General features: G+C 44.8%; 2 protein-coding genes across 4 annotated transcripts in view; one reads left to right on the forward strand and one right to left on the reverse strand.

Annotated features, from left to right (window-relative positions):
- Positions 1–18,992, reverse strand: part of LOC110975739 (LIM homeobox transcription factor 1-beta-like) — a 59,868-nt gene extending 40,876 nt beyond the window's left edge. Inside the window, exons 1-2 of one of the 2 annotated variants that reach the window (XM_087143176.1) lie at positions 17,909–18,992; positions 12,410–12,596 (exon numbers count right to left, since the gene is read on the reverse strand). In XM_087143176.1, coding sequence (XP_086999302.1) covers positions 12,410–12,596; positions 17,909–17,969 — 248 coding nt within the window. In that variant the 5' untranslated portion in view covers positions 17,970–18,992. The remainder of the gene's footprint in view (positions 1–12,409; positions 12,597–17,908) is intronic. The other variant, XM_022228488.2, reaches the window with a different exon arrangement.
- The window catches only part of LOC110975742 (phytanoyl-CoA dioxygenase domain-containing protein 1-like), a 105,600-nt gene that overhangs the window by 52,237 nt on the left and 26,609 nt on the right, over positions 1–26,754 (forward strand). For both annotated transcript variants that reach the window (XR_015427165.1, XR_015427164.1), the window contains exon 12: positions 13,323–13,391. The gene's annotated coding sequence lies outside the window, so the exon portion shown is untranslated. The remainder of the gene's footprint in view (positions 1–13,322; positions 13,392–26,754) is intronic.

Genomic DNA, 26,754 nt, shown 5'->3' on the forward strand with positions numbered 1-26,754 from the left:
CACTTGGCGGCATCGTCAAACTACGTTTACTTTTGGCTAATTAACGTGTTTTTATTGACTACCACTTGTCCACTTGCAGTGAGGTGAGCAAGGTCGTGGTTTAGAAATTTTTGAACTGAACACTTGAAAATAAAGATGTGATATATCGAGTACGAAATTTTATTTTGGTCTTCCAAATCGTACGTGAAAATATAATTACACAATAGGGGGCCTGTAAGTATTCTACTAAATGTGGTTACACATTTAATGGATCTTACACGTAAAACAGAATGGTATGTTAATTACGTGCATTGAAAACTAACATCTTCAGTGCAATGCCTTTTTTTGTCAGAAGTAATATACAATCATTCTGCCACAAAGTTTCATATTAATTTGGTAATTTGTGCCAACGACAAACACGAAGGCACAGTCGAAGAGATGTATGAAATGGGATTTTATGCACAAGTCATGCATGAGTTTATGCGCAGTTAGTACCGTCGAACTTTCTTTCATGCCATCACGTTATATCACATTAGGTACCTACATTTGCTATTGAAATGCAGAGAAATCGGTATTACTCTCTGGGTAATTATTCGTACACGGTTCTGTGGTTTTCACATATTATGTCAGTGCTTCATTAGAGCGGGCGATAGCTGAGCCGTTGGGCTTTCCGTGGGTAAACTCACCATCTCTCGCCATCTGGAACCGGGATCAGCCGGCAAGCGGAATCGAATTCAGTCGTCAGAATATGGAGATCTATAAACGGCCCGGCCGTGGCGATTCCTCTCATTCTATTGCCTTGACATCTGGAACCACACAGAGTTCGTGTGACTCAATGAACCGGATCCAAATCCGCCTTGTACCTCGTTTGTGGGTGTCGTTCAAAGGCCAAACACTCTCCCAATACTATGAAACCAACTCCTGCAGAATGTAGGAAGGTCTCCAGATTCAGCTTGACTTGGTGCAGGTGCCCAAAACACTCTTCCACGCAATGTCTCACTCATTCATTACACTTATAAAGAACCAGTGGATTTCATATTATGCAGATTCCTTTCTTGAACTTGAATCTTCTTTAAAAACCGTCTGTTTGGTCATGGCCTTTAGTAATCCGGTTCGTATTAAGTGACTTCGTCATACACGCGGACGCGCCACGATTTGCAGGCTCCCATAGGACGATTGCTGAAGTTGCGCGTTAACTTCCGGTTCCATGTACATGTAAACGGCGATCAGTGCATGTAACTCTATGTGCAGTGCATGTGCAGTGGGCGTGGTTTAAACTGAAGTGACGTCACACTTACGAACTGGATTTAAAAAAAGTTACCAAAAAGGTTACCTGAGGTCTGTAAAACCCGTGGCACCAAATTATTGTTGACAGGCAACGAGTTAGTCAAGGTACAACATTGTACCTAAATATTTGATTTCCGCACATTCAGCGTCACGAGCATAGACGGACGGGACACAGAGGATAGCTGAAGTGAACAAAACCGAGGAACAAGAAAAAAAAGTAGCGTGGTGCGTGGAAGACGGACGAGGAACGAAAGCGACGCCACGGTTAAGAGTTTAGTCTCTCAGTCACTCGCCCTCCAAGTTGGCATTGGGTGATTTCTCAAGCCATGCCATGCGGGGACGCACAGGACTGTACTTCGAGTTTCAGGAGTCTGTGAATGTTAATGTTTTTAACCAGAAGCGGTGATACTCTATGCAGGGTTGTAATGCATTATCATAGGCTTGCTGCACCACATTGTCGGGCAGCCTCTTGCTGGGACCTGTGCTTGTTTTCTGCCCATGAGGGGTTTCCAAGCAAGAAGACTGCCTCATCACAGAGTCAGACCTGATCTACCTACTGCGATCTAGGATATCCATTGAAAGTCACCTCACCTCACAGCTCGGCGCTCGAGACAAGTCGGTCCAGCGAACTCCTTTCTTTCTCCTTTTTTCCTTTCTCTCGGCTGACACACATCCCATAACTCCCGGACCGAGTCACCCTATCCTCATCTTCCGCACTCGGCCGCTCTCTTGAAACGGAGACCTTCCTGCGCCGGCGGTACGGCGGGCCCTCGCTGAAACAGCGTCCCAAAGTGTTGGAGCCCACCAGTACTTGTCCGCGGCGGGCTGAGTGGGCCAAGTGTTGCTCCACCGGCGGGACACCATCGGCCCCCTCTGTCTCTTCAAGAAAACTGCAACAGTGTGTCGGCCTTCTGATATTCCCCTCCTCAAGAGGTCTGTGTCTCGGAGGTGAACGCGGACAGAGGTGACTGCTCTCTCAATAGCCTCTAAACGCTCCTGATAGCTCGCTCCGCGTCCATGGCCCTGTTTTCGTCTTTTATTCACGGGAGGAAAAATGTTGATTGGTACAAAATAGTATTCACACTGGCTATAATATGGAAGTTATTAGGTAAGCTTGTCACGCGCAAGCATAAATTCCTAACATCTGTCTTTCATCCAATATCTACTCGGCAAAGTGAAGCGCAGTGTTGCAGGTGCATTCTAGAACAAACTCTAAAACTGAGCTTTCAGAACTGGTTCGCCCTGAGGTCAGTAGAATTACATGACTAACATTTGCACCATCCATTAACATCACAGTAAATGGTACTCGGTAAAAATCGGTTTAAGCTTAAATGGTGACTATTCGGAGACACCTTAACGTGCAAAATGGCGCCCCGGAGCATAAGACAAGTGTAACAGTTTGAATGTACGTAGCACATAGATGTAGACGAAGTCTGCATCAAGATTACTCTCAATCTTCTGAAATCTAGCCTACCAAATAAGACTTAATTCATCATCTCGGGTGAAGCTGACTAAAGCTGCTCCTGAATCTTGTGTCTATTTAGAGCTTGATCTAGGTCATCCGTGGTTGTAAATGTGTTGGCAAACGCTGACTCTACACATAGCTGGAAGCCGGTTTCGGATATGACCTGTGGCCCAGATTCTATCATTGCCTGTCACGTTAGTTTCTGCCAGTTGTGCATTTAATGTTAGGTCTGCTTTAAATGTTAATACCGTGTAGATGAAACTGCTTAGTTGTTGATTGAAGGCACTTTATTTTGTGTTTTATTTATGACTCGACGGCTGTTGCATGATTTTCCCATATTTTTCTGCCGTCTCTACAGTGGACAATCCGCAATGTTTGTATTCACAAACGTATTATGCAGGCGTACGTGCACCTCTTTCCTACTATCTCCTTGTCCGTGTTGGAAGGGTGTCGCTCTTGTCTTTCTTTATTCAGGTGCGGGTCTATGTGACAGGCAAACAAATGAAGATGTCGTCAGTTCGTCTACCGAGAAACGACCAAGAGCCCCCCTGCGCCATTTGCGCCTCGGCGAACACCCCCCCCCGTAACGCCCCCTTCGCCAGCCTGTCTGGTCCTAATTTGAACAGAAATCCGCACCGCCTTGCCCCGCATTGTTTGCGGCATCCATATTGCCAGTAGATGGGTCAATAAGTCGATATAACCCATCGACTGGACTCTCCCGTCCTCGGGAACGGTATACCGGCCAAGACCATCACGTCAACCACTGTGCCCACTGACGTGTTTGAAGACAAACAAATGATCAAAAATTTACGGGTTCAGTTATTGGCTAATGAAAGAAAATGTGAGTAAATACCAGTGCCGTGTGTGAGCGGCATTATCGAGTTCCAAAGTGCCGGAATTTGTGCATATTTTATAAAAGGAATTCTCATTTCATCGATTATTATAATTGCACGATTGGGCGGCTTTGAAAATGAGCATTTTGTGTTAATACAGTATTGTGAGGCGGGAGCGCGCGTAAAGGGGCAACAGGCGCACGGGAGCCAATTTACCGGTTCCTGGTGGAATGTTATGCAAATGAGACGAGTGTGTATTAATATTCAAGTCACATGTTGTTCCCTCCTGCTCCTGATATGGCACATGCGGTACCAAAAACTATGCTGACCGACAAACATTTTATCAGTGTGTTTGCATGTTTGTTGATTGGAGACATGGACTGTTTTAAGTAACAAAATGTTGGCATGGTTGTGCGTACAATAAACCCAGCCTCGTGGGACCAGCCCGATATTAAACAAAGGCAATCAGAGGCCAGTTTTAAACAAAGAGGGTTCGAATCGATCTCCTGAAAAATTTACATGACAAAAACGGAGTGTGTTTTCGAATGGCTCCAGATGTAGCGTGAGTATTGTCCTCTTTGTAAGTGTTCAATCGGACGTGCTCTGACATCTGATGGTAGATGTGAAAACTGTCTGTCACAACCATTCTTAACTTACTGGCTTGTACCGCCTGGTCCGAAGGCAACAGACTGGTCAATCTAGTTTGTTTTCTTCTTCTGCTTCACTTCAATCTGATGTCGATTGCAACCATAACCACCGTTTCCTCTCTGAATGGATTTCAGAATGATACTCTCTGCAAAAAGAGCCTCATTGAAATATTGCAAAGAAATATAACACATAATATTAACATAATGTGTCGGACATCCACACGTAAGCTCAAGTTATCTATGTCAATGTCTTTCATTTTTTCAGGTTACAGAGATAAGTTGATATAAGATTAGTGGTTAACAAATCAGATGTAGAAATACTCCATGCAGCTCAAGCTGAAGTTGCGAGGTGTCTTTGGTACAAAAGTGCTTTTCATAGGCTGTTGTGTATGATGTGCTGCGACTTGTACATACATAGATGTATTTTATTAAGGGTTTATTGACAACTCGTCAAGTTGCCGTGTTACAATTGGATTCTTTGTGTGCCCTGGTGCTTCTCGCTTCATTGGATGAAGGATGTCTGAACAACCATCCTGAAAGGCCTCGAGTTCCTCGCGGTAGCTTTCCCCTTCAATAGAAGAAAGTGGTGGTGTTGTGTTCTTTTCTTCTCTGCAACACAACATCCTGCTGGGCCGGCCGCCAACAGGTTGCCAGAAAGACACGGCAGAATACGGGTTGAGTGCAAACTTGTTGCCCGGGACGGCGTGCAAGTTGGCCGCATTGTGCGGGGATTACACGGCACACTGGAAGTTGCGGATCCGAAATCGGCCAAGCGGAGGGGGGCCTATCGAGGCAGGCTCGGCCCAGACAAAAGGTTGCTGTCCGGCCCGCTCGTGCGGGTCGCGTGGACCTTCATTGTCCCCGCCGGTCGATCGCTCGCGTGGCGCGGTGGGCTTTGCGGTGAGGGAATCCATACAAGTAAGGGGAGGCTTAGTGGTTAGCCCCGTAAAGAACTGGAGTGCCCGGTCGCTCCCTGAGACGGGCCTTCTGAGGCCTTGGAACAGAGGGGTTTAAAAGCTTGCACCATTGGAGCTTGTCAAAACACTGTGGCATAATCCTATTCATGCGTAATAATTGGAGGCTTCCACAAATACTGGATTTTTTCTTTCATTCTCCCCTCTTTTCTCTACCTCTCCTTTCGCCATAACTGCAAAACCGATCGATACCGCGTTTTCAAAAGAGGGAAAGACAAGACGGGCCACGGCCCTAAACATTGTCGATTTTGCCTCGAAGGGGTTGAGGAGGGGACTCTGGAGGGTGAAAGTCGGCGGCTTTTCAGAAAGGAAACGGGGCTGCTCGCTGACACCTGCACGCTGAACTTGTTGCCGGGAGCGGGCGCGCTGTTACGGATATCCCGGGACCGTCCCCTCGCTCACACGCGGAGCGGGCCCGGAGCGGTATTCCGATCTCCCGTGTCGGGGAGAAAACACACCTTTCGCTTTGCACGCGGCACCGTCTCTGTGCACACTCAGATCAGCTCGACAACCTCCGCAAACAAAATTCACTCGCTCCTTTTTTTCTTTTATCATTATCATATAAGTCGTGTGTCTGAAATAAAAACCAGCACTTGGAGAGACACGCAGTGAACCGCTGGAGTGTTCTCTAGTATCACTTTACACACAGTCTGCACCCATAAAACCAGATTCCCTGCAACCATCAAACATAGCACGACTCGTTTTCCTTGGCCTGTTATAAGATATCAATGACAGTCGGCCTAATGCCTCACATTACCACGCGCACACACACAAAACCTTTTTGAAAAAAAGGTAGACAGGAACATCTTGATGATATAAAGGAGAATTTACGACTCTGGTAATCGCTGAAAAGAATTTTGTTTGGATGGGAGTAATATTAACATTGATTTCCAAAATATAGGCCCCCTTTTCCGTATTGTCTTGAGGTTTGCGTTGTGGTCTGTAAATATTCCCATTCGACCACAGAACACTCACTGAATACCTGAGATTCTCAGTGTCGAAAGTGATTGAAACCATGCTTTGATTTCAGACCCATTTTTACATCTGTTGATTCATCAGTCGAGTGAATACGTGCTTGAATTTCCATTTGCAAAGGAATGATCCAGTATTCAAGAACAAAAGTACAGTCTTTGTGTATAGACAGTCATTAGACTGTTATATAGCGAGAGCCCTATACACAGCATCAGCGTAATATCTCGTTGTCACATACCCCTATTTGCGAAGCATATTATTATTGAACGTACATGTACATGTACATTGAACCCACGTACGTGGACCACCTTTTTTACGACTGAGCGCTTTGTAGTTTAAAATGATGAATGAACTCTTTAATTGTTTAACCGTAATACGCGTGTCCCTTGAACACAGCCCGCTCTTATTGTCCCACATTTTCCCATCAACTGAACACCGGGAAACAAACCATAAAAACAGTTCTTCGATGCCAACCCATCAATAAAAATTTCTATTTTCTGTTACTTTTTCGCTCTCTCTCTCTCTTTCTCTTTCTTTACAAAATGGAACGCAGCGAGCTGCAGCAGTGCCGCCCGCATAATTGAAAGAAATGTGTTAATAAAAAGCGAGCAGAGGGAAGCGTTGGTCCGAAGGACAAGCGATAATCACCGTTCAGCGGGCCATCCATCTTGACTAAGCCTGGGCCCGGGAGAGTCGGCTCTTCCTTGGGGACCGGAGCTGACTATAAACGCGGCTAACCGTTCCTTACCGGAACTACGGGCCCACGTGCGGGGCCAGCCCGAGAAGAGGGCTTCCGCTGGCTAATATTCATGATGGGGCCGCTACCCATTTGTCTTTATCACTCCGTGTTTGTCAACGGAGTCATTGTGCAGAGTCATCGTATGAGGACTACTGAACACAGTGTATTTTTTTTCTAAACTTGAATTCTTGACGAAATGAGTGGAATCAATGATTATACTTTAGACAGAGTAATCCAAATCATGAAACTTTCCCATCTCAAAAAATTGCCTTAACACAGATACACAGATTTAGAAACATTGTTGAATGTTGATATTCGAAGCGAACTCTATTCGCCTAAAAACTACGTTCATGTTTCATTTGCTGAAAAGATAACGAAAAATATTTAAGCTCGGTGTTAAATGCCATTGAAAATAACACTCACATGCCTTAGCATTAATAGATATCTAAATAAATAAATCTAAGAATACAGTGGTGTAAAATTAATGCCGGGCAGTGGCGTAATTCCATACTGTAAAATGTGAAAGGACGATACTAAATCATAATTGGAACAGATCGATATTTGACGGAAATCTGAACTGAAGTCTGCTGAAAGTACAGATTCATGCGTGATATGACAATGCTGAATTCACGACACTGACTACATTATTCGCAGGGCGAAACCCATTAATTAGCCAAATGCAGCCTACCTCAGGTCTGTGCAAACACAGCAGTAAACCGATATTACGTAATTGAATTATCTCCCTGTCTCCTTATCCTCCCGGTTCAGACTAAACCTGAAAAAGAGAGGACCCCTTTCAGCGCTATTTATTCAAGTTTTTCGCCGGTCGCGCCGGCTCGCCACTCGCGGCGGTACCGGATCGGTATCGAATGTCCCCCGCCTTTTCTGCCCTCTGAATAATTCACGCTTTACACTCAAGCAAGGGCATGGTCGGCTTGTAACACTGTAACAATTCCTGCACAAGGAGAAACCAAACATTGACTGTTCCATTTCATTCAGCCCGCATATCGGTGGCCGGGAAAATTGCCCCAGATTTCTTCTGTTCTCCTCACGTTCCGAGTCGGCACGAGGAGGGGGCCAGAATCGTCTTCATTATCATCCAGCGCGGCGTCCCAGATTGCAGACTGCCGCTCGTAGCTATGCGCGTGGCGGTGATAAGCGCGTTTGTCTGCGCACGGGGGGAAAAATGACGGATCGCCCGATAGCCAGAAGCCAATTTCATCTTTCTCCATTAAGTGTATCCTCGGCTGTTATTTGTTATTGACAGTGACCAATAAAACTGCGGATGAAGGCCCGTCTCGGATGGCCGGTAACGGTCATTGGCACTCGACGTTAAATCCTAGCAGCATTGTCAATAACTCAAAATAAAACGAACATTGCTGCAAAGTCGTACCTGACATGGGATACTGACTGTCAATACAACTTCTAACATTAGGTAGCTTTGTTTTCATTACAGTATACTTCTTCTTGGGTAAAATATATTCTAATATAATATAGTATATAATATTCCTATATAATATATCAGTTATTTATTATTCACGTTGTATCTCATATGTCATAGCTTCTATTTTCACTGGTGTGTATTTACGCTCGTCTGCCATTTTGACTCAGACATGACAGTGTGCAATAGACAAGTCGACATCACCATAATTATTTATGATTATGCATCAACGAATTCTTCTGATAATATTGTAAGTGAATTTTAAGGCTTTTAGCAGGAATGGTATATATATATCGATGTAACTGATAAAAATTGCTCCGTGTCCTCTCATAGAAACTGCGTGAATTTTAAGTTTCCTTACTTCTCCAAGGGGGGGGTCATTTTTTGGTAAGTACTGTCATATTTTTGATTAGGCCTTGAATATAGTTATGAATAATGTCTTTTTTTGACATGGTTAATTATATTTGCCGTGTATGTTTACATCCCCAAAACCGTCTGTGTAATATTCAAAATTATATGAAGCGATTAATTGCTGGGTTTATATACTTCTGAGTGGCTTAATACCACCACAAAAAAGGTTTTTCCCAAATCTTTGTCAAGGCTCATAAATGTATTCGAAAATGAAAATGGATCGATCGATGATTATTTTGTCACATTTTGCAATTCTTTGTCAAAGGTATAGGCCTACATGTATTTATGTTAGCGGGAACTTTGGCTGGCGCGTCTCGACCAAACACGCTCCCGCTTCGTTATATTCGCATATTAACAGATTAATAAAAATGCACAACTCGCCTTAAAACGATCTTACATAATACCCGCTCTCGTCCAATGCCAAGCGCTGACTTCCCTCTTGTTACCCACACGAGTGAAATATGAAATAATAACATCCAATATCGGTCGGCGCTGTCGAGTCTGGCCGGCCAATATCGGCCACGCAAAGACAGACTTGAACGATAAGCCGGCATGAAATGATGAAGGCTGGGCCTAATATCAAAAAACGGCCACAGTGATAAACCAATAAAGACAAGAAAAGGGAGAGAAAAAAGCACAGTGACCCACGTTCTGGGTGTAACACGTTCAATCTGTCTTTTTATAATCCCTTGTGTTTATACAGGCCTAGGATACAAGTTAGCGTTTAGCAGCCGCGCGGTTCTTTAAAGATAATTCACCTCGATGAAAAGAGGGGAAAAAAATCTCCGCCGTCCCTCCTTATTGTAGTTTTCTGCATTATAGCGTAGAGCCCCGGCTCGAAGCTCCCCGCAAAATGCTCCCAAAGGTCCGGGCTTTACTTCTAAGTCACTCGCTCGCGGGAAAACAAACAAAATAGACGGGTCCCGTGCCAGAAGTGGTACGCTAGGCGCTGGGCTTAATAGCTCAGTTAGCCTGTGGGGAGCGCTGGAAATTTTCTCTTTTTTTCTTTTTAGAGAAAACACAGACAGAGTGTAACAAGCCTGATTTACTTCCATCGCTAGCTTTTAACGTCCGTCATAGAGCCATCAGTTTTTGTCACTTTTTGGACAAATTGATGAGTTATAAATGGATGTTTCTGGTGAGACGGAGACGAGTATACCCCGAGATCTGGGATGTATCATTCCAGATTATGGTGATTTTTGTTTGACTGTGTGTATGAGTTGTAATATTCATGATTTTTATGGGTTTATTTTTGTAAGATATGTTTTGCAGTATTAACGAATTGTATATTTGTAAAATGTTTGCGTGATCGTTCCTGCGTGAAAAATACACTTACCGTTTTGCGAATTCATCAGCTCATTTTATTATGTGCATGCTTGACAGTATTTGGCTGCTGGTCTGTGTCTTGGCAAGCATAATTTTTGGTGCGTCCGCTAAATTTGTCCCAAATCTGTACCGTGACTCGAAATCTACATCAAGAACCGGGTATTTCCAGGACGTATCTCAATTCAAAGCAGTGAAGAAATTCATACATACTCGCGTAGTCAGGTGGGACACGACTGTTATTAATAAAAAAATCTACTGTACATTAAAACCCGACGACTTCCACAATGCAACACTCTCGTATATGTTTTCCTATATTGCATGGCACCGCCGGCTAGAGGTAATTCATTTTCGGCATCTATATCGTTATCTCTTTGAGTGCCGTTCTTGTATTCCTGTATATCACGTTGCAAGAAAAACATTCCGGTTTCGGCGTTTCAATGCAGGGCCATGCTGTAATGGTGCACACTGTCAGTTTAATCGACAAGTTGCCACTTTGTGGAGCAGTGTTTTTTTTCCCCTCGAAATGGAAGGTACAAATTGTGCGTGCGTTTTCCTTCTCCTGTGGACTCCAGTCATTGCAGTGTTAGGTTTTAATGTGGTGATCAAAGCGTAGTCGGTGAAGCAATATTTCAGTTTCTAGGTAAACTGAGACGGTTGCGTTTGGCAACGTCCTTGATGTGCTCATGCGCTCGTGAGACGCGCTTGACCAGTTTGATATGGATTCCGTATGGTGGAGATGAGAGTACACGCTAAGTCTAGTAGAATGGTTTCCATGAACGTTATTCGATTGGGACAACTTACCTTGAGTTTCCACAGGCCCCATAAATTTCAAGAGATGAGAACAATTTATAGAAAAAACACTTTGTACGGCGCTTAATTAAAGTTAGCATATAAAGCTATATGTGGACTATAAACATCATTTATAAACGATGACTCACCGTGCTCACATATTATAAACTTTATAAAGCTGCAGTGGAATTTATAAAATACAAACCTCAAAATGAACCTTTTGTCTCATTTAACCTCATTTTCAATGTTTATTTCCCTCTTTCAGAGGCCAATTTTCTTTTGGGAGGTATGCTAATGAATATTTCCATATTCATAAGCCAGACTGTGATGTCATCTCATGGAAGAAAGACTCAAAATTACATTTTGCTTGTACCAAAAAGTACTTCTGCATTTTTTCAGATTTTCTTGGACTACTGTTTTTCTTTGAGATCTTTTCAGTCAGCAAATTCTTGAATCAGAATTTGAGCAGTAGCACCTATCACTGAACCATACCTTCCCTGGATGACATCACAGCAACAGCGCCTTCAGTCATAAATGAAAGCACGGAAAATTTTAAATGTTTAAAAAGTGCACACTTCGATGTATGCCATACATTGATGAAGGCAGATGATGCAGAGTTCCAGTAGAGGTGTTTTTTCTAATCCTTTTAACGTTCTTTATTGTGTACGTAGGTTGAACAACCCCCTGCAGTTTTAATATGACGAATGGTTTTTATATATGTATACATAAATATATACATATATACATATATGTTTTTTATACATGTAATACTAAACGTGTCCACTTTTATGTAAGTTCAAATGTACTTCGGCCTAGTGCCGCGAGATTTGAATGTTTTAAATACACCATTATGAATGAATGAATTATGAATGAAAAACTGTGTCTAAAAAAAATCGTTGCATCTGTATGTACACTATCCGAACGTCAATACAGGAAAAGACAGTATCACAGTAACATAAATCATCCGCATAATTTAATAAACTAAATAGTAAATAAAAATCCACCAATCCCTGATTTCAAACCCACAAAAAGACCAGAAAAGCTGCAGTAATGGGGTAGTATGAATAGATTGTTGCGTGGGCAACATTCTATGTCTATTATGTAACACCACAAAACAGGTTTTAAACATGAATTGTGACATTGCGGACGTCACTGCAATTCGTTATATTCAGTGGAGCATTTCCAGACAAAAGAACTTTGTTCAAGCTCTCATGTTGGACAAAGCAAACTGGCGTTGACCCTTCTCGGATCAAAAGAAGAAACTTTGAACCACCATTTCTAATTGAGGAGGCAGAAACGCATTTGAATGGTTGAATTACAGCACTCAATCGGCACAGGTTTGTACCATAATTCATAGCCGTCATAAGCTTTGCAAAAAGGAACCTTTGGTGTAAGTTTCAAGAACTAATTTAAAAATGTGTAGCTTTCATTGATTGGAAGCGGTCATAAACCTATTCATCCACTTCACTGCAGCCTACAGGTTTGGGGTTATAGGTCACATTTTAGCCTTCGGACAATTGAGGTTAAGTTCAAAGAGCGGACTTACTTTTCGTAGTCGAGTTTACAGTAGAGTTTCCGGTCCCGGGCGAAACAGGAATGAGAGAGTGGGGAATGGCAGACGCAGCACTGTAGACAGTGCTCATGCCAACAGTGGTCCATCACCTTCATCAGGTAGCGGTCCTCGATGGGCCGGGCACACCCAGCACACACCTCCTTCGATGTCCGGCCGATACCTGTTGAATTGAGGAATGGGAGAGCCTCGTTGAACAGGTTTTTATCGGCCAAATATAAACCACCTGGGGATTTGGTAACTATAATAGAACCCATGTATGTTACATGACGTGTCAGCTGGTAGCCTGTGCGTTGGTAACATGATAGCTTGATACGAATACGCTACAGATCACAAATGTTTTCATAGCCAAAATAATATAAAATATATAATATAGTATATTGTAATTTCCTTTGTGTACATTTTGTGTGATTGTTGGTCGAAGAAACAAGATATATAATGTTTCATTTATTCAGGGTGACTCTTTTCGGTATGTCGTCACCAGCACCACGAACTGACACCTAGTTGTGCGTGGGGTGATCTCATTAATTTGTTCGTCTTTTAGAGAACCGAGTTATTTTCGTTTTTACGAACTGGCACCCGGCCATATGCAGTGCAGCACTTCTAACGCGCACTCCGTGCATTTTCGTTTTCATGAACTGATACCAATCGTAATTTCACCAGTTGAAACGACGTTTCAAAGAGGTTTGGTGCAGTGCTCCAAGTATACTGATGGATTAGGTTCATGTCAAACTTTTCGAAGCATTTTTCTTCATGCTGTATTGTGACACTCACTTGCAGGTAAGTGCCAGGTCGTGGTGTCGGTGATGATATTATAGAAAGACCAATTTCGAATTCAATGCCATTTTTATTTTAAAAATCGTGTTTTGCTGATGTTTTTTATTTATAGGTCAAACCAGAAGGGGTAAAACAGTAAGACCCGCCGATGTCGATTCGCAAGTGTAGAACACAAATTTCTGTGAGTATGATACTTCTGCCATATCAGGATTTAATGGAGAATACTCTCAACATTGGCAAATTTATATAGTCGGGGGCAAGGAGGATTAAAATCTTCGTAAACAAGGGTAAGTCAGAATGACATGATCGTAAGGGACTGTTCATTTTAGCAGATCCAACCAATCATAGTCTGGTCAACGCAGGAGCGATGCACAGAGAGGCCGGGCCTAGACATTCTAATATGAGTCCTAATATTGCCATGTTGTGACAGCCGCCAGTCGCTATCGATGTTTACCCAGCGTTTGATAGGTGGGTTATTGTTTGAAGAGAGCGCCGCGGCAAGGCCCGTCCGCGCCGGATCGCGCGTACACGGCATACACCGCAGTCTATATGCGCGTGTTTGCGCTCATACCCGGGATCTAGTTTTCCAACAATGGGATGGTACCCTGAGACCGGCTGAGGAAAGGGCGAGTTTTCCTACCTATCAGCGGCTGGGTCCTGGCCCTCTTCCCGACCGCCATCAATTGGATCTTCGGTGGTTGTGTGGGAAAGTGGTTTCTCGGCGTTAAACTGTGGTTATTGAACTTCTTTTTTACCAGTGTCTTGGTATAAAAGTGATAACAGCCTGTTTGACTAGGGGACCCTCCACGTGTTTGTTGGCAAACTGATTGAGCGTTCCATAAGCACCATTCACTATGGTATTCGAGCAGTGTCCAAACATGTGTAGCACGAGTATAGGGACGTTTTGCTCTAGTGAAGTTCATTGTGTGATACGGTGTGTACTGGTGTGGGAAAACTACGCTACAGATTGAAAAATTGTCTACATTTGGTAACACATGGTTGTTTTCATACCGGTCATCTCAAAAATGAAAACAATTTGGTCGGTTTTTGTAAACAGTCTTCTTAACCTTGCGCACTCAATATTGGCAATTACTGAATCAGCCCACGAAGGGCAAGGCTCCGATTTCCCATGAGACCTTGCGATAACTTGCTGAGCACGTGTCCGTTATAATCGTGCATTGCGTGGCCCCGGACAGAATGAGAACTAGAGAGGAGGTTGGGAGGTAAAATCTCGCCTTGGAGCGCTCCGAAAACGACGAGTGCATCGGTTCCTACGACGCAGATCTGTGGGCCTCTGGTGGGCTTTGTGTACTCAGGTGGCGAGGTACGAGACGTGCCAGTTTCTCTTACATCCCTTAGGAGATGCGGGAGACGGGGCGGCGCGCGTCCCGGATGCGGCGGGCCGCGGCGGGAACGGCAACGGAGAGGCTCGCCTATACACGGCGGCCTCCATCATCTATACCGGCGCGCTCGCGTGGCGCTGTTATACAGAAATCCACCCCGGTCTTGTGTACCACATCGACCCTTAAACCCACAGTGCACGATACTTCGGCAGAGAAAGAGAGCCACAGAAAAGAAAAGGAAAAAAATCGTGCATGTCTTTTACTGCGATGTTATCGGGCAATGTATGCCAAACGCCGGATGAGTTTTAATGAGATGCTGTGTTTACTTTGCGGAACCCGACTATTATTTTTTCCTCCGTGGTTGAAAGTCTGAGGCGGCAAGACGAATTTTGGACGACACGGGTTGGAAACTGAATAGGTCTGCAGCTTGCTCTCAAATCATACATACGCACCGGACAGGCAGTATGAAATCAATGCAAGGAATATTTTACATCCGAAATTTATTGAAAGGAAAGAAAAAAAGATCAAATATTTACGGAAGGCACGCTGTGCAGATGAACAGAATGAGTCACGAGATATGCTAAGAAATAATTTCATACCGTTCCTTGGCTAATCTGCACAACAATATCATATCAGCATTGAAATCTTTTTGTTATATTTTCCACCGAAAATCCCCATTTTTTTTTAAATGATAAATATCATTAGTTACTTTCTTTCGTTTTCTGCCAGAATGTAGGTTGGATTCTAGACTCCATAAATTTCTCGGTGTATTGGCCTGATGAGATTTGCTGCATTCCTTGGAATTTGAGTGCTTACCAATTTGGATCCACATCCCCAACTTAACCATGTAGCCGTCCGTTGGCAAAAAATACAGTCTGCAGAATCTAGACACACTAGTCAGTGAGCGTTTTATAGTTGTTTTGGCGTCAAGTACCAGTATACAAAGCGCAGGGCACCCGGTCTTCTCTGCATTATCCTGCCATTTTACATCCATTTGATTTCGAGGTACACCTGCTACCAAAATATAATCCCTTCTATACTGGCAAACTGTCCCGTTTCCGCATTTCTATCATCCTAATCCTTCTTAATCTCCCGTCTGTCTGCTCTCCTTGAAAAAAAAAACCAGACTGGTCCACTTTAGCGCTGGTGCGCGTTGGGGCATGCCTAAGCCACGAAAATATCGGTAACAATTTTTTTATGGGGGGGGGATTATTGTGTGGACAGTGAAGAAAGCAGAGTGTTCCTGTGGACATTTTATCTGTAGGCCTATTGCCCGCCTCGAGCAAGGGTAAGGACACATGCACACCAAAAGTGGTGAAAGTACGTGTCGTATTGGGAGTGGTGGGTACCATTCTTTTCTGTGAAACAATTAATCAATGTACAGTTTTGCCCTCAATAAAAATATGCGAATGTTTCGCGCGAGAATTTGGCCTCAAGTTAATTGATGTTTACTCAGAAGTGCATTGCACGCTTTGGTTTTGGAGTAGTGGGGCTCGTTCGCCCGCACAATGTTTTATAAAGTAAAGTGGTAACATAATTATCTAATATAATATTTTGGATTGCAGATATGAATCATTGTTTGGGATTAATTAATAGCCAGGACCTCAATGAGTTGATTGTCACCGCCATGTCTAAACAGTCGTTTATTACATACAGCGAGTTAGATAACTTTAAATACCCTGCGGCTTTTTTTTCTTCATCTATTTATAACAAAATATTCAGTTAAAAACAAAATCACACACGATCATCTGAAATATGAGAAAACGTTTACGTTCTCTGCATTATCATTACAATGTTAAAATGACATGGCAACATCCTCCGTTGTTGCTCAACCCGCGCTGTATCAACGTGAATGTTGTGTACCATGATATTCATTAACTGTGTTATTATCCACTTTTTAACTTTGGACATCTTAAATGAATGTTTCCCCGAGCTCATCGTTGGTCGTCTGTTCGCGGAACTCAATCATTAAACCGAGAAATGATTGCTGCAAAGAGATTTTTTAATCATATTCTTGAAAGCTAGGTACCGAAATGAGTTTGTGTAAAAAAAAAGGTCACACTCGTACGAAGGTGATAAACGTTTTAAAGCTGAAGGACGACAATAAATGCAATGACCGCCGAAAAATACTCTCCACGTGTATCATTAGGTGCCCAACCCCTTCTCGAAATGGGCCGTCCAATTCGTATTCAATCTTGGGACTAAGCGCTGTCCAGAAGCAAGCTGCGTTCCCCGCTGGGAGCGTTTAGCTGCAAATTGCATTGGGATCTTTTGGTATAATTAGGATTACAACCCTGTCCGACACGACAAGGACACGAAGCGAGGTAGCACTAGGGCCGCGCGGCGTGGTCCGGCTGGCGTATCATGACGTACCGTACGTGAACCGTATGTTACCCTCGGAACATCCACAATGGCTGCATACATCGGCATTGATTTTCATGTTTTTAATTATTCTATGTGCATCTGTCCTGGGGCTTTATTCCCTCTGCTCCTTTTGGATTCGTAGTTCTTAATCAGATTCACCGACAATGACTGTTGAAATGTCTGACACGATTATTCCACGTGGCCAAAGCGCTTTAAATATCATGTGGAATTAAAGTACAGTACATAGAATTGTCTTAAACATCCACAGAATGAAGCATTTTTGAGTCTGCGTTGATGGATAAAACTCTCTTTTCATACTGATGATTTCATTTTGTATGATTGGATGGATGTTGCTCACAAGTCATGTCATGCCGAGAAATTAACAAGTCCAAGTTTAATTTTCTCATTTGTTGGCTTTCTTAAAACGGTGCTACTAGTCGTTCATTTCACACTGGGGCTTATGATAAAGTCGGAATTATCCTTTTATCCTGACATTGTCTTAAATCTTGGAATTTGTGGTTTATTGGTTTGTATGTTTATACTGATTCAATGCTCTTTATTTTTACCCGGACACTGAGTGCGAGTTTGTTTAGTTTTTGTTTTCTTTTTACATGTTTTTTCTTTTGATCACGCTGTGATGTCACCCGATTTTCAAATGTGTTACTAAAAAGCGGCAATAGGTTCATGGTTTGGACGGTACTGCAAACACGTTGGTGTTAATTTAACACCCTTGATGTTATCAGAGGACTGCACTAGACTGGGTGTAGTCCTCTGACTCAGTGTGTTAAATTAACAACAATTAAACACCGCAGTTTTTACAGTGTAACATGTCAGTAATGATTTAATCAAACCCCGGCTTCATTGGTGAAAATGAAATGTGCACGGGTCAGAGTCTCTTGAGAAAAATCAGGTGCACGAGATGATCAACTCTGAACAGAAATTTGGTTTTTGAAAATCAAAGCAGCGGGCGGTTGGAGCCCGGGCGTCTTACCCATCGGCAGGTGTTTGCACTCCGGTCCCGTGATTATTGCCTGCTCCAACTTCATGTCCATTCTGTGGTCTTCTCCTTTGAGACAGCACCGACTCCGCTGCGGCTGCTGATGGTGTCGAAGATGACAGTGACGGGAGAGTCTGACCAAAAGGGGAGGGGCATGAAGATGAAGAAATTGGAGTCAAAAATGCACTTGCGACGACTGGTTCAGGTGATAATAAGCCCCTCACAAATTTTTATTTATGTAACCCGACGGCGTTCACGGTTTCTCGACGACACGGCTGAGCAGATGTCAAAGAGTGGTTGTGTGACCAAACAAGTAGATCGATGATGACAAGTCTTCTGCGGCTTGGTCAGCTGCGAAGATACCAAGACTGATATGGAGTCCACCTTGTATAGTTAGGTCCTAGTTGGTTGGTTGGATTGCATGTGTGTATCCTAGTGATGCGGCACGCTGGATACCTCGAGTATGTGTCACCAGCCCTGATGCAGCAGTGAGACTGGCCCGTGACGGGCTGGACACCTGTTATTATCTCAACCGTAAGCCGCGCTCTCACTTTCAACTGGTGGTTGGGCCGGTGTAAGGTAATAGTGTGGTTGACGCCTCGCTGGAAGTGTGTGACAAACCGTGCCTCCACCCCTGCCGGCCGGCAGCCTTGTCTATCCGACTGTACAACAGATAATGATAGCTAGCCTGATCTAGTCAGGTCAGAGTCCCCGCCGAAGAACGGTCAGAATCTTTAAGAATTACAACAATTCTCTTGTTCCCTCTGTTAGTCCCCGAAACTGCTATCGGTTTCCACCTGTTATCCTCCTGCACCGTGGACGCGTTGTGATCGTCTTGCCTCACACGCTCCGTTCGTCATTAATTAATCCAACCAGACTGATATCTGAGTAGGTCTTGCTCCGTCTAGTAAATACCAGTAACTGTGACGAGGAGAGGACGGGAACCTTACCAAATCAAAGTCCACCCCTTCCTCCCGGTGCTTTCGTCAGATATTTTATACCCCAGTTTTTTTAAGGCTGAGCTGCGTAGTCCACTGTCCTCTCTATACCACCACTGCCAACATCACTAACCGCTCCATGATGCGGGCTTGCTCCCTCGTGCATCCAGAAAGAAAAAAAGGACACAGTGCAGTTGCGCGGTGCTACTCTCGCCTCGTCTCATTTTGCGCAGCCAGTGGGATGACGTCACTGCCGCGCTGAATCACCCTGGACCGCAGCCTGCAGAGTAGGTCCCTTCCTCACCACTTTTTTAATGAATTATTCATCACTGCCACGCGGGGGCCAATTGGTTCTGTACGCATGACAGTTACTGTGACGTGTTCTGATGCCCAAAAGCATCAGTTCCCGATTTTCGGTCGTGGCGACAGTGGAGTGGGAAGAAAAATAAATGCTCTCCCTCCACGATTTCCGATAAAAAGCAAGATAGTATTGCGCATGTCACTAGTCTATCTTTCCCTTGTAAACGCCAAGTGTGCAAAGACTAATTTTCTATATACCAGTGACGCACGAACACTATTTGGGTAATCGGACCAAAACCGTCTGCGCCGCGATATTGCACCGACCGGGAACAAGGGAGAGAATTTTGTCGATGTACCGCGAATCACGCAGAGTCGGCTACCGTAACACCTGCATTTGCTTTTCTTTCTGTTGACATGTTTGCGGAATGCTTCGTATTAGGCTCTGCTTCTGTAGATGTTTTTCTTAACCCGGTTCGGAAGTTACTCTCGTACAGAGGCCTTGGCAGGAAACGGTTTACACACACCTTGAACAATGGGCGAAGATTCACAGCTGTGGGATGTCGATTTTGTATTGACCTTTTCTGTCTGTGAGAGACGAGCAGCACACTGTACTCTTTGCATTTACTGTAATCATAATGAGTTGTAATCGCAAGTTAAAAAATCATTCCAATAGGAAGCCAATATAAAACAACAGCAGTAAAAAAAAGTTATTTTCTCGTCTTTTGTTATTGACTTACAATGCGTCAGTGATGTGTACGCCGGTGTGGGTCAGTTTTTCTCTTTCGATATTGGAGTTATAGGTTCGATTTTGTCATGGGTTGCGCCATGACAAGGGTCATCTGTGAGAAATCACCTCCCTAACCTAAAAGTGGCATTTTTCGTGTAACCTTCTTTCTACTTCGACTGTTAATGTTAACCTCGCTTCTCCAGAATTCTTTGGAACAACTTGAAGGTCTCTATTTTGCAGGGTCCAGGAAGGTTTCTACTGCATGCCGAAAGAGTTTGGAGCAAGTGTAGTGAATTAATTTACTTTTAATTGGCGTCATCTCTCATCGAAACAAACATACATCGTCTATACATGAATTAAAATGCATCCCACGTAAACGTTGACAACAATCTCTTTACGATGTATCCAAACAAACACCGGTTACACTGCAAACAGCCCCCCTCCCCTAGAAAAAAAAGTACAGCCAAAGTAGCTGTTTTACTGCTGAGGCCCCTGTGCCAAGCTCGCTAGACCACTGTCCGCGAACCGTGCAGCAGCCGCGGTTTGCGGACGCGTACACCCCCTTCTTTGTCTCTCGGCGGCCTGGGGCACCACTGCCTAGCGCGCGGCGTCTATTGTCCGGCGTGGCAGCTGCTTCGCTGCGGGCAGGACGGGCCCCAAACGGCGGGGAGAAGTTGAAGCTTGGCCGGGTGTGGAGCCGGGAGGGGCCTTGCAATACGTCCGCCGGGGCAATGGCTACTCTCGTTTCAGAAAAAAAGGGGGGACCCGCATTTGGCAATCGATACCTCTGCATTGCAGACTGATCAACTGGCTTCATTGCAGTTTACTCTCGAGTTTGAGGAAAAGGGGGCTAGTTAACAAATTTAGGGCACTGATCACCTAACCTCAGTTAACGTTGCTGGTATTGGTGAGATTGTAAAATCAAAATCTGACTATGTGCTTTGCCCTCGGCATTGAGATTCATCTCCTTCCAACTTCTGTTGATCTTCGTCAAGGCTTAATGTGACGTAAGTATGGCTGACTGGGAAATGACTCGCACAGGGGCCGACACAGCAAGGCCGGCTGCTTCAGTCACGAAAGTCTGTGATAAACGTTTGATATACTCATTATGTGGAAATGGATTGATGATCTTCAATTCACATCCCATAATCCTCGGATGGTGTCGATGCTGTATGCCCGAGTCTTCAAGAGTCTGCCTAGACGCACCGACTCCTTCTCTTTTCTATATTCTACCAGAAGTTTGACTGCGTCCAGATACCGGAACGCGCGAGACCGGCGCGGCGGTCCAAGCTACAGCCTCACCGCGGTACACGCCCTCTCCAACCACCCTACTCGATACACTCCACTCCACTTCAAACACTGGAGGGGAAAAAGTGCACGCCCAAGCAAGAGGAGAAAATATCTTCCCCCCGATTTTGTGTCAATTGTCTTTCCCGCCCCTCTGCACGGCCTCTTGGACAACAATTCACCCGTCTCCACACGGGCCCAGTAACCGGCACGAGTTATACACTGCCATGGTAAACAAATCCCGGGCGAAGTGAGGTGCTGGAACGGGAGCCACGTGGCCCGTTTGGGGGAATGGCAAGGGGGAGACAAGTGTTTGTTGGCACAGGTGCCCCTTTGACGGTTGCCAGGACAACCTTAAGTCACGTGGTACGCCGAAACGTCAGATAGGAAATAATGAAGGGGCTCGGCCGGCGCAGGCTCTGGTTTGATCGTAATCACTTGTCAAGCGCATTTGTTTGTGTCATTTATTTGTAGTATTGTTAAGAGTTGCTGGAAGACTCGGCATTTTTCTCAGTGTGCTTTACAGATTCACCACTTCGGAAAACGGAAGATGAAACCGCAGATGTTAAATGAGATGGTATAGAATCTCCACGATCAAGACAGTTTTCGTTGACGTTTTCCGGGGTTTCCCTTATTCGATTGCCTCAGCTGAAGACGAACTTTGACATGGACGTCTTTACCCTGGTTCTGTGGCTTGTCATTGAACAAAAAGTAACAAAATTGAACAGCTAGCAGCAGCTGATCGTTGCTATCACTGCTATTTTGCTTGCCTCCTCTGACAACTAGACTGGTACCAGATCTTTCCTTTCAGAATGCGTTTAAAAAAGTTGAGGGGATCTGCATATTTTGATGTGATTTCGAGTAGTAACTACCAGTGTTCTTAATGGGGCACGAGCCCAGAATCGGCCTGTACACATTTTCAGCCGGCTCAGCCTGTGCAATCGATCGCCAGGAATCGATATGTTGTCGACCATCTCTCCTTCTCTTTCCTGTTCTTTCTTCCTATCCCTATATCCCTCCGTCCCAGCACCGTCTAAACATGAGCCTGCAATCGTTATGGTTTCGCATTGATCTGCTGGGGGGGTCCATCTACCGGGGCTGGTATAACATCTCTCGCCCACCGAGTCCCAGTATAGCCCGGTAGATCATATCGGTATACAATGCCACTCTCTCTGTAGTCTTTTTTTCCCAGCGAGATGAAGACATGGTTTTATTATACACGTATTTGTATTGATTGGTTCCAGCGCTGGCGATGATATATTCAATAGGGCATCTCTTGAACCGCTATATTAGGCTGTCGCTCATGACTGTGGGACGAAATCACTATGGGGCGTTGAAAACCCGCTCAGAAGAAGATTTGGACGTATAAAGGCCAGTTCGTACTTAGCTTGGAAGCAAATACGAACGCTAATTTGTGACGTCAGATCAAAGGTTCGCTTTGCGAATTCGTAAAAGTTGAACGCAGCTAAAATTTCGCTGGAAATTTTTCGTGACGTCAAATTCGTCTCCCTGTCGCATTCGCCCGCAGTGTGTGAAACGCCCATAAGAATTTCTTTATTGAAATGTCATCCGTGATCCTGTAATTTACGTCAATAAACATAAAGTGCTTGAAACTATGAAGTCTCTGTGCGCTGGTTTATCATTATAATAAAGCATCTCAGCTCCCGTGGAGTATACTGGTCAGATGCTGCCATATCAGGTACAAATGGCTGAAGATGATAACCATATCTGCCCTCGCAGGTACCCATTTACTCCTAGATGGAGAGAGGCACATGGGGATCAAGTGACTTGCCCAAGATCACAACATGCTGCCATCAGCTGGATTCGAACCCCAGACCCTTTGATCAGAAGCTACAAAGACTAAGCACTAAGCCCTATGCCCCACTCTGGTGCTGTGATGCTCGTTTTGAATGGATGATTATTTTGCGCAGTACTGGGCAACTTTCATGACTTCACCATCACAAGGCTTAGGACTAGGCGAATTTAACTTCTAATGCTGCGGTTTTGATGAACGTGGGTTTGCTGTGACAAAGCGTAATAAAAACGTGTATAGGCGCCTCGAGCTGGACCAAGAGAGGGAGCATTTCTCTTAGCGACGGAGGCTCCTTTGGTCGGAACTTAACTTCTCTGGTTCATGAACGACTATGAAATGCACGCGTTACAGTCGCATCGCTACCAACAAAATGAACACTCCCGTCCAATCCCCTCGAGCAGATGCACCCCCTCATCGGTTCAAAAGAGACATATTGGTGGGGAGTGTTCATTTTGTATGTAGCAGCGCGATCATATCTACGTGTGCATTTCATAGATGTTCGTGAACTAGCGAAGTTCAGTTCCAACCAATGGAGCCTCTGTTGCTAAGAAAATTGCGCTCTTTCTTGGTCCAGCTCGAAGCTCATATGGCTCTTTTAAACCAACGAGGGGGTGCTTCTGCTCGAAGCGGATAGGCTGCGTTTTTCTTGGTGTAGGACTTGTAGACTTAGTGCACGTGAATCGGCAACCCGTGCTGTCTCATCCCTATCACTCTTGATGGAAATCTCTTTCCCGATGTACAAAATGTGTCTTTAACCGGAGAATAATCCCCCATACATCCCGAGGCGTAGCCTACTTGACCAAATTGTTGTCACTGCCGGAACCCTCCCCCCCCCAAAAAAGTTCGATATCACTATAGGGGGAAACAAGAGGATGGGAATCGACAACTGCACGTTTTTGCGCCTCTTCGATCAAGCCTCAAGTAGTCTCTACGAGTCTCGGCTGGGGGGACCTGCACAATCCCCTCTGTCACTCTTGCAGAACTCGACAACTGTCCCTCTGTCTCCGTAATCTTTCCTCCACGCGGCACCGTGACTGGCTGTCAGCTCCATCGCAAGAGTGGCGGTGGATTTTTCGGTTTGACCCCCCCACACACACACAAGCGCGCCGCTGATTCAATCAGCGCGCACTCGTCTTGGCAGAAAGCCTATATACAAGCACGAGGACAATCCTCTCCATTTCCCTCTCCACCCTGTCAGTCAACCAGCGACCGATTTTTTTTTTTCCCTTGGACACCTTTCGATTGGCTTCAGAGTCTCACTGGTTCCCGCCCTCCAACCCTACATGATCAGCAACGTTTGTTTTAGATAAAGTCACACTCTGACGATTTCTGTTCAGTCGTAGGTTTTTATCAGAAGAATAACAATTGAAAATCGATTCTGCAACAGATTCTGGAAAACAGCTTCTGCCATCCTGCCAAAGCAAAATGGAATGTAGAACGAGACGTGTTGCAAAAATAGTCTGGTGCCCGTGATTTCACAGCATTCCGTGCACTGCGAGGTTGTGACATGAGGGAATCTGCGCAGAATCTACTGCCAGAACGATACCAACAGAAAGATGTTAACACAGGCCTATTACACGGCGGTTCCTAAAGCAACAGCTGTTTATAGTCACCGAAAAAACGCGAAGTTAACACTTAACCCTTAGACTTCAGGTAAAACAAGCAAAACGTCGATTTATGTGCATCATTGCAAAGTGTATTAAAATCAAGGTTTTAACTCCAAGGGAAAAGGTCGTGAAAGATTGCTAACCAGCTTTCATTCATTAACATTCTGATTCAGGTTGGCATTTAAACAGTTTTTTTTAATATTTCCGATTCTATTGCTTCTCAAATTAAGTGCGCTGCATTTACAATGTAGCATAAAATCACGGTCGGATGAGCACGTCTTTGCGATTTCCTGAAGTTCATGTGCACATTCTGCACTTGTTGACGCTTTGCTCTTATAAATGTAGAGTCGGGATATGGATTCAACCTCTGAGCGGATTGCATTCGTATCCGGATCCATTCCTGCCTTCTGGTAATCTTACCAATTTTTCTGGTATAATTATGGAAAATTGTGTCTCAGGTAGCGGGCACGCTGTCGCTAATTCCCGAATTACGGGTTGAATTGGAGCGATTATTCAAGAGCCTCGCAGGAGAGAGACAGAACGGTAAGGGAAAAAAGCCTGAAGTGGCAATGAATTGTAAATGGCACGCAGAGGTGAGCACTGCCAGGACTCGATGGATGCGGGAGGTGTACTGTGCTTTGGCCCCGGCGGTGCTGCCTAAAGTCCCGTCACTGCCGTTCGGTGGTGCACGGCCCTGGACAAAATGAGTAACATTTTCCTGAGCGTTTCTCGGTGTAGTCTTTCGGATTTGCCGGACGGGGAATTCGAAATGACCCATCTTTTGGCATGTCTTTTCCCCTTCTTCCATCTCCTTCTGAGATTTTTTTTAAAGCAATGTGGATCTGAGCACCGGGGGCTATAGTTTGTGTCCCGAGCTTGAGCCTGGCCGACCAGAGGGGGGATCTGCTGGCTCCCTCGGGGAGTTGTGGAGCGTGGATCGAGCGGTGCGGCTCGGCACGCGGTGTCGTGTTTCAAGAGGATGCTCCTTGTTTTCTGGCTTCGCGGCGGTTTGGCAGCACCTTCCTCTGTTGTTACATTTGGGGGGGGGAGCTACGCGGGAGATGGGGACCGGCCCCGGGCACTGTCTGTTGTCATTTTGTTGGTCGATTGCAAAGTCGTCTTAAGGCGGGCGGAAATTTGCAGGAGATGCAAATACGTGGACCAGCTCTGCATGATATTCCTCTGCCGAAGCGCTTGGAATTTGTGTTGTCCTTGTACGGTTGACCCGTAAAATTATCTGCATTTAGACAAGCTAGACTGTCAACCTAGAATTTCTGTTCTGAAAAACGGCTAAGTTCCTGCTTTACGTTTCAGTCAGTATCATGCGAAGTAATGGTTAAACTACAACTTCAATTTAAATTGGCAACTTAAACATTGGCCATTGTTTGTAGCCGTTGTGTGGCATGCACGGGTTTATCCACTACGAACACAGGGCGAGGGTTCCCCTCGTTTTCTCTGTTTTGTCTGAATGACGCAATCTACATACAGAATTCGCATTTTGGCATGAACAGAAAAAAGCCCTTTTAAGCTTGTTATAGTTGAGCTTTGAAAACAAATAACACTGCATTCGATTTAGATGCTTCCATATTTATTGGAACAGATAAGCTCGGAAAAAAGTGTTTTCCTTAGAAGTGTTCGTTAATACAAAGTGCTAAAACTCATGTAGAAACTTCAATCCAAACCCAAGATCAAAAACGAGCTGCACGGTCTATTCTACAAAGACATGCGCCATCAGCGCAACTTGGACTTCCTTTTCCTGGCACCTTTTACTAGCCCCATTCACCTCCATCTCTCTGACAAGGAGCAGACGAGCAAACACTCTCCGACCTATCAAGGAATCCTCATGCAGCGAGCACCCCCATCCTATAGCAAGGAGACCGTGACTCAGGACAGCCAAGGGTCCTCAGCGTGCTATGCTCTGTCACCGACACTCCTCTGACCTGCTCTCTCTATCTCCCTCTCCCGTCCCTTCCCATCTCGGACACTTAAACACCTTCCCGTTCTCGTGGTCCACTCTACATGCATGTCCCCTGCAAAATGGTGCCCGAGTACCGGGCAGGCCATGCATCCCTAGTACGCTAGCCCGGTCATAAGCAAACAACCTCCTCCTTTTTTGCTAATAGAGCGTTACTGCGTGTCATCAGCGAGAGGGTGTTGCGGCACCCAAC

Source organism: Acanthaster planci, linkage group LG11 (assembly GCF_054643075.1).
Source record: "Acanthaster planci isolate LZ-2023a linkage group LG11, COTS_SCS, whole genome shotgun sequence".
Lineage (NCBI taxonomy): Eukaryota > Metazoa > Echinodermata > Asteroidea > Valvatida > Acanthasteridae > Acanthaster > Acanthaster planci.